We start from the raw sequence: 13797 nt of genomic DNA, 5'->3' as shown, positions 1-13797 counted from the left end.
GAAGCGATAGATCCATTCACATCGTGTCAATCTGACCGGTGCTTTAATTCATAACCAGCTTCTCTAGAACCGAAGGTCAACCACTCATTGTCCTTACCAGACAAAATAGTGCTCGATCCTGCGTGGAGTGAGATCTGAGCTTGCACTCAGGTTGTGTGTAGACTGGAAATGGATGGACCTGCAAATAGTGGCCAGCAAGTCCCAAGCTCCTCTGTGTTACCCAGCTTTTCCTTCTGCCGTCAGGTTCTCCCATGGGCAAATTACCTCTTTCAATGAGTCCTTGCAGGCAGCATGGCAGCTGTCCTCTTCCTCCTCTGAGTCGATGGGGTAGATTCGACACTCTACTGGAATGTCAACTTTGATCTGGAAAAAACTGTATTAAAAGAAACAGTAATCAAGAACATGTTTACAAGGTGCTTTTTTTAAATGTATTTGTAGTTATTTTTAACCATTGTACATGCTTCAGCAAAATGACTCTTTAACACTAAATACATAAAATATGCTGGCTTTTTAAATGGACAGATTTTTGATATGTAGCCCAAGACAAGCATGTGAAGTGGTCAACATTGCATGATCTGGTAAGGGAAATGTGCAGCCTCCTTCAAGAGTCATGCAGAATTTGGTCGTCTAAGATTTCCAGCGCCGTTTACTGTTGTGCTCGAGGGTCTGTCCTGAAGACAACTTTCTGCCCTCCTGTGGAGATGTGCTAATGACTCCCAGGAAAGATAACAGTAGAGGTCTGCCACTGGAGGATATGTTACCCCTCCTTATGCAGAAGGCCACACGGGTGTCATCCCAAAAGGCGAGCTTCCAAGGCAATGCTGCCAATGAAGGGCAAATGGCGAACACTTGGGAGAGGGACTGTTCTATTGTTTAGGTAGACAGGCTGGCACCAGGGACAGGGAAGGGGAACTAGTAAATAAACCAGTTTTCCAGGGATGTGTAGCCCTCTCCCCCCCTTGGTGGTCACACTTCTGGGTTGGGCTAGGTAGCTCCACACAACAGGCGATGGGTTGTGCCATATTGGAAGTGGGCAGAATGGAGCATCCTGGGATGGCCAGATGTCTTACTTTGCAGGAAGTGATCATCAGGTGGGAGGGAACCTGGTAGCCCATTGGCTACCAATTGCATCCTTTCCTGAGGCATTTTTTCTGAGCATAAGTAGGGCACCGCTGGCATCCCAAACTCAGATGTTGACTGGACTGGAAGAAGGATTGAGGATGGACTGCCCTGCTGCACAGTGGAACTGGAAAAAAGAGGCTGCACTGTCACGGACTGCACCTGCTGCACCTGGTGGCTAGCAAATGAGAGGGACTGTGCCTGCCATGTCCTGCTCAAGGAGAAGGAATCTTCAAAGCCCAGCCAATGGCAAGAAACTCCAAGTACCATCTGACTGATCTTCTCTTCACAGCACAGGGACACAATAGCTGAAGAAGACTGCTGGGGCAAGTTGGGAGCAAAAGCTTTCAACCCACCACCAGCTGCTGCCGGGCAGCACCTGGGATCAGGACCCAACGCACAAAGTTGCACCCAAATTCGTTGAGCCAGGGAGTGTTGTTGAAGTGCAGCTGGGACCTCCAGATAATGAGTTATTGACCCAGCAACCCTTGGACCATGATACTGGGTGACCGTTAGTCTAGTTATGACTGGACTTCTGCCAGCAACAAGAGGTCTTCAAGGAATGCTGACCCTGTGGCAAGGACTACCTCACCCGCTTCGTGGACACAGGAGTAGTCATAGCAATACCCCTGTCAGCCACATTACATTCTCAGCATCCTTTGAGCATCTTCAGCATCCTTCATCCCTTGCATCAGGACCACTCACATTGGAAAGCCCTGGAAAGGATACAAGTGCCAAGAAGTCACTGGAGATTGGTTCACCTGCTGAGGTAACTGTTTCTGAGGACCTTACTGGCCCCCCTGACTGACTCCATACTAGAGTTGGTCAACTAAAGTGACTGCAAGTGACTCCATTATCAGTAGCTCAAACATTTTAGCGAAAATGTTTCTAAGGGCCTGATTCACAAAGGGGCTTACAACTCGTAAATTACAAGTGAGGAGTCTCCGCACTCAGGCTAAAGTCTCTGCACTCATGGTGAAATCTTGGCACTTGTGGCAGAATCTCCGCACTGAGCACTGCACTGAGGAGATTCAGCCAGGAGTGCTGAGAATCCTGCCCGAATGCGGAGGTGCTACACTCACAGCTTTACGAGTCGTAAGTCCCTTTGTGAATAGGGGGCCCCAAGTGTCATATTTGTTGAATTTGCGAGGTTGTGTTCACTGTTGAGTGAATTGCTTTGATTTGACTCTATCTTGTTAATTCTTTATCTCCAGAACCCTCTGGTGGATCGTTTTAGTTGGTGTGACTAAAATTCATAAAAATACAGACCTACCTATTAGTACACATGCCACTTTGCAAAATACCTCACTGGTCACAAAAATACTGTTAGCAAATTGCGAGCGAGTATTTTGCAACCTGTGCTTTGTACATCTGCCCCAAAATGCTTCTAGAAATGTCTTTCCTTGGGAATCCCAACCCATTCTTCAGAAGCACTGAATTTGAAACGTAATCCGTAATGATATCTAGCAAGAGCTGGGGCAGTTATTTGAATTTACCAAATTCAGAGAAAAGCTGTAATACGGCATTACTTAAATGTGCATGCATGTGTGAAGTATGTGGTAGCATTAGTTGTTTCCCAGGCACCAACTAGAACACATATATAGGGCTATCCGGTGGAGTACAACTCCTGTTCTAGAACAACATACCCATCAACATCAGAAGGTCTCCTACACTCCTGCAATTCAGAGGGGAGCTGAAAATACATCTTTTCAAAGCAAACGTCCTCACCTATGTTAACCTGTCATCTTGTAACACCACATATATGTACCTTGGCGCATGTTTATGCTCAAGTTATGTAAAGGTGGAGTTGTGAGCAGTAAATCTACATTAATCTATATATATGTACCTTCACAATATCATGGTAGTTGATACTTTGACCCCAATATTTGGCAGGTGGATATTTTCATCCTCGATATTCTGTTATACAATCTGGCCAGAAATCTAAATCTAAATTGAGGTCCTCCTGCAAACGTTCCTACCCATTGATAATTATGTAAGCTTTCTCTTTTAGATATCCTCACCCTGGTGGAAGGAGTGATATCTAGAGATGACCCTGAGACAGTAAAAACAACAGATGTACTGAACCTGCCACTGCAAAAAAGAATGACCACCCCTGCATAAAAGCCTTCTTCCATACTTTGGTGTTTGGTTTCTTAAACATGTTTCCCTCATTTTTATATTAGGTAATCATACAAACTGTATGTCTTTCAGCACTTTCTGGACTGTTGATCGCCGTAATGCTGAGTGAGTATATGAAAAATGTGAAGATTGATTATTTTTAGCAACTCTGTTCAATATTTTTACATTTCTCAAAAAACATGAATTCTGGAAGTCCAACCCCGGAAACGTTATCCTGAATGTTCTGCACCTGGCAATACTGAATATGTGTAGGTTTCTGAAACTACAGCGTTAAGAAAAATCTATGTTTGATATTTGTGCCTCAAAGTTATCTATTACTGAGAGGAATACATTCCTTATCCTAAATTTTCCAGAGGACCTTGCAAAATTGGTGTTTGCCTTGTTTCTCTGTCCTTGCGAAATTGGAAAAAAAATTGGATTTTATCTTCTAACTATATCACACAGAAATGTGTTCCTGTGGAACTTGGTCTTTTAACTTAATTGTTTTGTGCCTCCAGCTTATGAGGGTGTTTTTTCAGTGGGTACTGGATACTCACAAGATGTAGGACAGACATCTAATTGCAGATGGAAAATAAGCATAAATGCTAGTGCGGGGCACCTGTCCTTTGGTTGGAGATATTAACCAAAGTTCACATGCAAATCAAGGAAAATTATATGTTTGGGAAAACCATATACAAATGGAGATATGTTAGTGTTTGTCAGACCTCCATCTTCCTGATAAATTGGCCAGGATACCGCAAAGAAAATTTAATTTGCAGATTTTTTAACAGGATCCAAAAAGACTAAGGACCCTATTACGTGTTTTGCTGTCCTGGATCACCCCACTCTCCAGGACAGCCAAACAGGTCACAAGCCCGCCCGCCAGATTACAAGCTTTTCGTGGTCTGGAAAGTGGACTGGATTGAGGTCCTGCTGCAGTGCCTTTCAAAGGCACCTAGGTATGCCATAGAATGGTGCAGCCGCTGGACTTCCAAAGCACTATCCAGCACAGCATGTACTGTGAAGTGCATGCTGTGCTAGAACCGGGGGAGAATGTCCACAGGGGGCACAACATGCACCGCCCTGCATGGACCCCTATGCATGGGGCACGAGGGGGCCCTCCATGACACTGCTGACGGTCCAGAAACTCATAATATGTATGGCAGTGTCGCAGCAGCACCACCAGCATATTGTGAGCCCCTGATCTCCATAGGACCAGCAGGGAACGTGGTTTCCTGGCAGTTGTGGCAGTGCAATGGCGGTCCGACCACAAAAGTTGTAATGCGGTGGTCGGACCGCCGCGCTCCGCAAGTCTGGCCAGGCTACTAACCAGGCCCTAAATTTCTCTTCTGCATTCCATGATAAGAAGCATATATATTACAATGGTCAGGGTTCCTCTGGGTCTTCATAGTGTGGGGATACAATGAATGCATCTGATTTCTATATTTTGTGGCAGCCAGATGCATTAAAATGATCTGCTGCAAAAAAGAAACATTTTATTTATTTATTTTTGTCATTTGATCGCAGATAGTACACAGTAGGGCTGTGAGAAAAAATATATCAACACTATATGTTTTTTTGTGTAAACTCTAAGGAATAATTGGTTGGGTGACATTGTTCTGTGTCCTTGTGATCTGGCCAGGGGGTTGTGCAGTAAACTACTTTTCACATTTTCTTTAAACTGTGTCTGAAACTTGACATTTCTCTCCAAGCTCCCTCGCCCTGAAGCACTCCTGTGGCAAATTTCAAACGAAATATATTTATCTGGGTCCCCTACATGTGGAGAAACCAGGGATGTATTGTCTACTGGGAAACTATTGATGACCCTGTTACACCTTATCTTCTGAGAAGACATTTTGAAATATTGATTTCAATACATTTGATGCAAAACACACAGAAGATCCATATTCCTCAACGCCCCTTGTAGGCCAACTGTAAACCATGTGCTCTGTTCCACACTGATATATTCTTAGGGTGTGTAGAACACAGAAATGTCTATTTGTCACTTCTTCCTATAGTCGCTGGGCTATTCCTAAAGAAACCAGCTTCCATAGTGTCCAAACTAATTTTCATGAAGGGATGGAAAGAATAATGTGTGCAAATATAGTCTCCTATGGGTGATCAAGAGAAGGGAAACGGTGCTCACAAGTAATACACCCAGTATTTGTCACAGTATTATTACGGATGTGGTGCTCAAAAAGGTAGGGATGTCCTCCCCAGTCCCCAATGTGTTATAAATAAAATCACTGTTACCGTTCAATCTTAGCCTCTAGCACACACTTATATAATGCATGTAGTCCATTCAGATATTTTTAAAATTCAAAATTTCACAGTTTCAAAATTAAACAGTTGTATTGTTTATTCTTTAAGTCTGTTGTTCGGTTCTTTGTCCTAGCCACAAAGCCAACAGATTTTCGTCGAATTTGGGGATTAGCTCTCGATTTACCCAGGCATGTCTGTTTTTTAAAAGTCCTCCTGTTTGCCAGTTGTCATTCCGTCCCGATAAAGCCCGCGCTGTGGACCCTGTAGTTTAATTCCCCGTCTTCCAGTGTCCCGTATAACTTGATATGATTGTAATCATAACAGTATTCGTGGACGGTTTCAGTATCTCAAATAACCATATCTGGTGAATTGATGATTTCCTCCAAACATGAAGAGCGAGTACCATCGGTAGTCAACCCAACAATACAACGATGACATTTTGAATATATCTGAATTGATTACATGCATTATATATAACCATGTGCTAGAGGCTACGATTGAAATGATTTGTTCAAGGTGAAAGCCTCATATGTGCTCCTTGTGCTAAGTGTCTGTGTAGTATTTGGACCCCTGTATTGGAAATATATGCCTCAGGTCTGACAGAAATATAGGTTTAGCGATTGACCCGGTGGCAGAGGGTCTTACCTGGCACTGCCGAGGAGCTGTGGACACAGTCTCCGAATTTTAATTTCATGCGCTGCTGATTACGAGTTGCTGCAATGTTTTAACTGTTACCTGTATATTTTTCCCTTAACCCACCTGTACTCAAAGTTAACAGGTCTGTCTAATCTGCACTTACGTTTTTAGGGGTTCTGGAGTTCGCTGTGGGCTGTGTGCTGTGTGAGGGGCTCCCGCGATCGCGGGCGCCATCTTGGCTTGGGTTCCAAGCCCAGTTTACTTGGTAGCCACTCCCCCCACACTGCTCCCTACTTATACGGGCAGTATGTGTCAGCGCAGCGGACGGGCGCAGCGGGCGCGACGAAGGCGCGCCGGAGTTGCGCCTGAGTTAAGCCCGTCTGCGCCCGTCCGCGGCTGGCCGGGGTTAGGGGCCCGTCACTCTGCTCCTCCATCCATCAGATACCCCCCAGCGGCCATGCTCTCACTCTGGCACTTGTGTCCTCCACCCTCCACAGTGCTAGAGCGCATCGCCTCTCTTGGGTTATGCAGCTTTCCCTCCGCACATTCACGTCCTGATTTGTTATTTCACCAGCTGTTCGATGCCCAACCTCCCCATGCTCACCTGGCACCTTCTCTCGATTCCATCCCTCTTTGCACCCCCTGTAGCCCTCAGCCCACCATCACTGCGATTCTTCTTAACACCAGGTCTGCGGTCGGGCATCAGCTTGAGCTATTCCACCTGCTCGACTCTCGTCAACCCGACCTATTGTTTCTCACAGAAACTTGGTTTAGGGATGATTCTCTTCCGAGCCTTTTAGCCATGCTGCCTCCGACCTACTCGGCCATTAGAATGGATCGCCCTGGGGGAAAGACAGGAGGAGGCGTTGCCCTGATTACCCGTACTGATTTTCACTTCCAGACACTACCTTCCTCCCCTATTCCCGCTGTGGACTGTCTAGTAGTCCGTTCTACTTCATTTGGGGTCCCCCTGACTTGTGTACTTATCTATCGCCCCCCTCAGTCCACCCCCCAATTCCTTACTTCCATTGAGGACCTTCTGGCCACCTTAGCAGTGAACAATTCGGCAGTCCTGGTTCTCGGGGATTTAAACTATTGGCCGAATGACCCGGCTGAGGACGCCAGATCTAAGGAGTTCACAGCCTTGCTTGCTAGTCTCAACTTCCTTCCCCAGCTTGCTACACCTACTCACATCCAAGGTCATCAGCTTGACCAAATATGGACCCTCAATATCCCAACCAACTCCCCCACCACTTCGCCTTGTCCCTGGTCAGATCATTCCCTTATCTCTTTTGCACTGAACCTTGGACGTCCGCCAAAACCCCCTTTGCCCAAAAACATCTGGGTTAGAAAGTGGGACAAGGCTGACCTTCCCGATGTCTGTTCTTCCCTTGCGGCATCTTGCCCTGAGCTTAGTGATCTATCCCTCCCCACTCAGCTCACAGCCATCAACAACTGGCTGCTAAAGGCATGCAACAGCATTGTTCCCCTTAAGAGAGTGGCTATTAAACGCGCCCACGCTGCCAACAGATGGTTCTCTCCTCTCCTTAAGGACAAGAAGTTGGCGGCGCGCAGAGCAGAACGAGCATGGCGACGCACCTACTGTCCCCTTCTTAAAGCAAAGTACTGCCTGGTACTCAATGAATATAAAAGGGACATACTAAAAGCAAAAACTGAGTACTTCTCTGGTAGAATCCTGGCAGCGGAAAATCAATCTAAGGAAATATTCGCCACGGTACACGAGCTCGCTGCCTCCGACAGGGTGATCTCCAAAATCCCTCCGTCTCAATCACTCTGCAATTCCCTTAACTCCTTTTTTATTGAGAAGGTAGCTCTCATTAAGGCCAACATCCCTCCCTCACTCCCGACATCGATCACTGCTCACCCGCTCCCCGCTGCCCCACTCCTCACTCAGCTTCCCCCTTTGACACGAGAAACCCTCCTCCCCTTACTGGCCCGGGTAAAATCGGATTCACCCCAGGACATCGGGCCGGCTTTTGCCCTAAAAGAGATCTTTTCCAGCTGTTACTCCCCTCCACTCACATTAATTAATCACTCCTTTACAACCGGCATCGTCCCAAATGCCCACAAATCAGCAGTTATCATTCCAATCTTAAAAAAGTCAGGTGCCGATCCATCTCTGCCCACTAACTATCATCCCATTTCCCTTCTCCCTTACTTGGCGAAGGTGTCAGAGGCTCATGTTACCAGGACTCTGAGCTCCTTTGTGGAGTCTACTGGCCGCCTTTCTTCTTGTCAGGCAGGTTTTCGTCCGCTGCACTCAACCGAGAAGGTGGTAGTTTCGGTGATGGACAAACTGAGGGAGGGCATTGACATCTGCCTCCCCCAGGCCCTGGTCCTCTTAGATCTGTCCGCCGCGTTCGACACGGTGGATCATGACATTCTTTTGACCCGGGTCGAGGTGGCGGGCATTGGGGGCATGGCCCACGCCTGGCTCCGGTCCTTTCTAACGGACAGGGAGCAGGCTGTCCATCTGGCAGACTTTGCTGCCCCTCCTCGCAGAGTGACATGCGGCGTTCCCCAGGGCTCCTCTTTGTCTCCCTTGTTATTTAATTTATACATCTCACCCCTCATTTTTTCTTTACAGCAGATGGAGGTCTCGGTGTTCAATTACGCCGACGACCTCCAACTTATTTTTAACCTCTCCCACTCTCCCTCCTCTGCCCAGAATTTCCAGAGGGTGATGCTTTTCATCCAAGATTGGATGAACTGCAACCACCTCAAACTAAATCCCGACAAAACCGAACTGGTTTAGACTGGGAGTGGTTGCAGTCCTTGGTCCCCGTCTTTCTGGCCCTACTCACTTGGTCCCCCTCCCCCCCCGGTCCCTAAGGTCAAAACCCTGGGCATTTTTATCAATTCCCAGCTCTCTCTTCACACGCAGGTTCACTCAGTGGTGTCCTCCTGTTTCTTTTCCCTTCGCACTATTCGTAAGGTTTCCCGTTTTTTTTCCGTTTCTGCCCTTAAGCTCATCCTCATGGCCATGGTGCTATCGCGCCTTGACTATGGGAATGTGGTCTATAATGGCGCCCCAGACTACCTGATTCACCGGCTTCAACAGATACAAAACCAGGCTGCCCGCCTGATTTACGGACTCCCTAAATTTCACCATGCCACCCCTCTGTTGCAATCTTTGCATTGGTTACCGGTGAAGGAGAGGGCTCTTTTCAAGTTGGGCTGCATGACTTATCAGGCTAGGTCAGGGACTGCCCCCGTCTTCCTTTGTGATGTCATATAACCCTACCTTCCGGCCAGAGAGCTCCGCTCCTCTCACCAGGCCCTCTTGACAGTTCCCCGCTTCAGGAAGAAGAGGTCCGGGGGGACGAGATTCGCGGTCCTAGCTCCATCTTTTTGGAATTCCCTCCCTTTTGCCCTTAGAGCTTCTACTTCCTATGTGGAATTCCGTAAACATCTCAAGACCTTCCTGTTTTCCAGATCCCTAGCAGTTTAGCCTCCGTCTCTGATTCCACTGGTTCACCGCTGCCCAGCGCCATGAAACCGTCCCGGTATAAGTGCGCTCTATAAATACGTTAAAATTCAAATTTATAGAAATAAAGCCCCCACTAGAATCTACCCAATCTTTCTTGGAGAGAAATTGTGTTTGAACATTTTAATACGCATGACAAAAAGGTTTGAGGTAATTGATTTTTCATGTTCTACTAGCTAAGACAAGTCAAACACCAATATCAGGCTCACTTCCCCCCCATTTGACGTGAAACCTATCATCATTAAGGAGACAGAGAAAAGGAGCACAATTTGAAAAATTTCACCAGACAATGCACCCCATGTGCTACTCAGTGCATTATTCCCCACTGCACTATTGACATGGAGCACCACCACACATAGCACAGTGAACCATCACCTTTACCACATTTCATTTACTTAAATTCAGCAGGTGTGGTATCCATTTTGGAAGCCTTCGCCCTGGTTCAACCTAGCATAAGCTAGAAGGCAAGGACAGCAGTCCCAGAAAAAGGAAGACTATTCCCTACATTCCTGTAAGTGGAGGGAAGAGACTCAGACACTGAAGTGAGGGAAGTGGAGACATGTCTGCCTTTTGAACTTTTATGAGGCTTTTCGGTTAGCAAGGAGCTGTCTATTAGTCTTTCTGAGCACTGACCATTGGTGGAAGGTAAAGTCAGACGAGGCTCCTCTGCTAAGGTGGAGGAGCGGCGCCCCACTTCTCTCTGAGCAGTGATCAAATGATAATAACACAATGTTAATAGTGTTACGTTATTATCATTTTATTTTTGGGATGGAGTGAGGTTAGGGAGGGGGGAGGCTGGGCTATTTGACGTCGAAACCAGAAGGAGGAGTAGTGGTGGACACCATAAGTGTGCATGATGGTTTGACCAGCCATCTTGAGCCGGCCAAACCGTCATGAGCACTAAATGTTTATCCACATGGCTGTGTTGTACAGGAGGGTGAGAACTGACACAGGGTCCCAATCCCTGTCTGAGCTCCAACCAGGTCGCTCAAACCAATCCAATTATCAGCATGAGAGACACGCTGGGATTGGCATCTCGGAGTCTGCCAAGCGTGCACTAGATGCCGGAGTCAAAGATAGGGAGAGAGAAGAGAGGCCGCGGCTGCAGCTGGAGTAGCAGGTACGTACAATTTTATTTCATTTTAGTTAAGTCTTCGTGTTTGTATTCCCCCCCTCCCTGCCCCACCGCTTTGCGATGCTTTCAGCTGCTACTGGGTAAAGTTGAAGGGTGGGACTGTAGGCTCTGTTGTGAAAGGTGGGGAAGTCTTTCAGCAAAACCTGCCTTCTGTCTTTCACTGATTACTTTTTCAATTGGGCTCATGACAGTCAGGTGCACAAAGCTTACATCTAATTGTGCCTCTGATTTGGATGCTCTAGGAGAGAGATAACCCCATTGATGCCTGCTGTAAGAAACATCACTGTACACAAAGGCTCTGTCTGGAGTGCAGCCTGAAGATGCCACTTCAAGGAAGAAGCAACGGAAACTAGTTCTGCAGTTTGAGACAGTGGATCCATATCTCTTGACCAGAAGTTCTATATAAAAATGGAACCTTACCCACTTCACTTACTTCTAAGTCCACACCCTTTATGACCCAGGTAGTGCGCGCTCTGCTGAGTACTCAATTGACTACTGTACAAACTGGGCTTTTGACTGCCTGACAGCCCATCTCCCAGAGTTGAAGGGACATAACCTGAAGTGTGATCTTTTTTACTCAAGGAGCTGCATACCTGCCTTGTAGTGCCAGCAACAAGACTGCCTGTTGCGAGATGGAAGGAGCCTACCTGAACCTGCAGGAGAAGAGACTGTCTAGGATCAAGGGTCAAGACTGATTTGCATATGGCTGGGTCTGAACTTGTGTGGCGAAGTGAGCTAAAGAACAATGACAGATCCATCCATCATCTCCCTGTGTTTACTTATGAAGAGTGAGGTCCAGGGCAATACTAATGACTGTGGGGCATTCAAGAGGAAGCAGACTGCTCAAGAGTAATTTAGGGAGAACTCTGGTGTCGTAGAATTCCCTAGTCTCTCACAGGTTCTTGGTGGGAACAATAACACTACAACTACGTGAATGCCAAAGCCCGAGTCGGGTGGCAATTACATGATTGCCAAAGACCCAATCAGGGCTACAACTGCACGATTGTCATAGGCCCATATGGTGTTGCACCCATCTTTGGTCCTGTTGAGACCGCAACCTTTCAAAACTGTCGACCGCCCGACCAGTGGCCTGTACCCTTTTCCGCAAGCTGCATCACTGAAGACCATTGCAGCTGAATCTATAACCTCAACTATGCAGGACACGGTGCTGCAGCCTCTGCAGTTGAGGCTGGGCATGTACACTGCTGCCAATGCCCAACTCCATTGAACACTTAAGACCTTTCTGGTTCCTTGTGGCTCTCATTGAGTGTGCATTAGGACTTCCTCTGTACATGTTAGCATTGGAAAAGTTCCACCTGGGCCAAGGAAGGGTATAAAAACTCAAAAACTGAGTACATTTTACATATGGGTACCAAAGCACTGCAGCGGAACAAAAAAGTGAAAGCCTTATCTATCAGTGCTATACCCAGAGGGTGATAATGTATCCATGGATTATGTACAGTTTTGTGTTCCCTGTGTGTGGTCAAGGCGAAGTGAACATATCACAAGAAATGTTAGGTAGGCCCTCAAACATCTACCCAAGTGTCATGCTTCGTCCTCGGGCTTCCTCATTCACCAAGAATGATTACAATGTCAAATAGACTTCTTATATTGAAGAAATCTTTTTTGCCATCTCACTAGAGTAAGAGAAGAGTGGAGATCCTAAGAGTGCGGTTTAAAAATCTCTCAGCTATCTCAGAAAGTATTTAATTCCTGTGTACCAATGTATCATTTGGGGTCCTTAGGGAGGACTCGCACTCGTGCACCACAGTGGTCCCCATGTTTCTACCAAGTGGCTCTGTATGCGATCTGCATCTTTCATCAGGACCTGGATCCCTACCATATATATATATATACATACATTGTTAATACATCACACATACAATATTTAGCACACTCTCAAAGTATATTTGCTGAGAACAGGTAGTAATTGTTGGGTTTTTTGCCTTAATATGGAACCTGTAAATTACATAGAGATAAAAAGACAGACACTCAGAACAAAGTTAAAAGGACTCAAATGACAAAGGCTAGCAGTGTTATATGCTAATTACTACTACATGCTCACTGTAGTTTGTGGCACTTCAAAAGCACACATGCAATGCTCAAAGTGAAACACAGGAAAAATCATTCCTCCTAAGAATAAAAGAACCGCCTGTCCATGTGAGTCTTTCAGAGTTCCACGTCAGGTGAGTGGGTTATAATTTAATTCCCATTGGAATGCTGGGAATTCTGGTATGCCAATCGCGTTGTACGTAAGACAACAGAGACCACCAATATGCAGCATGGAAATCATAATAGGTAATACCGGGCATGCTGGTAAATCAAGTAAAGTGACAACAATGTCAGTGGAGACAATGCACAAATGCTAAAATTATGTACGGTGTGATAAGTTGCCAATACAAGCAGGCATTAGAAGAATGAGACATGCATGTTCCAAATCAAGATGAATCATTTGTTGGAACATGTTTTCTTAGTAGGTGTAGGTAGGTACCTACCTCTAGTAATGAGGCCACAATAACAATATAAAATCCTGTCAAGGTCTCAATAATTCATTTCCTTGCTCAACCCTTGTTAGCTAGTTGCGAGCAGGAAGGCTTAACTCATGAGACAGGTGTGTAAAACATTTAAAAACGCCAATACATTTAATAAGTAAGACACAACACACAATAAAAATCCAACACTAATTTATACAAATTGGAAATATTTGTATGATTACAATGACACCAAAATTATAAAAATCCAATGTAGGGAACGAGACATATGCATTTTTAAAGAATAAACACTTTCTAGTGTCTAGAGGACAAAAGCGCCACTTTGGGACATCTGGTCGCGCTTGACTAGAACAAAGTCAAAGTTTCAGGCCAACCGCGATGGAGCGCAAGTCGGATACAGTGAGTGGAAGTTACCTTCTGACTTAGTCACTTTTATTTTTTTTTCTCTCGGCGTCAAGTAAGGCTCCTCGTTATGACGGCTTTAGGTTCGACGAAGGCAGCTGGGTCCAGTAGGAGGCCTCCGTGAA

The 13797-nt window shown here is 46.1% G+C and overlaps 1 protein-coding gene across 1 annotated transcript in view; it reads right to left on the bottom strand.

The window, feature by feature from the left end:
* Positions 1 to 216: 216 nt before the first annotated feature.
* RGS9 (regulator of G protein signaling 9) overlaps positions 217 to 13797 on the bottom strand; it is a 946886-nt gene continuing 933305 nt past the window's right edge. Inside the window, exon 19 of the mRNA XM_078650792.1 lies at positions 217 to 373. Coding sequence (XP_078506918.1) covers positions 217 to 373 — 157 coding nt within the window. The remainder of the gene's footprint in view (positions 374 to 13797) is intronic.

This window comes from Lissotriton helveticus, chromosome 7 (assembly GCF_964261635.1).
Source record: "Lissotriton helveticus chromosome 7, aLisHel1.1, whole genome shotgun sequence".
NCBI lineage: Eukaryota > Metazoa > Chordata > Amphibia > Caudata > Salamandridae > Lissotriton > Lissotriton helveticus.
The sequence above is the reverse complement of the archived record's forward strand: the minus strand, read 5'-3'. Positions and strand labels throughout refer to the sequence as shown.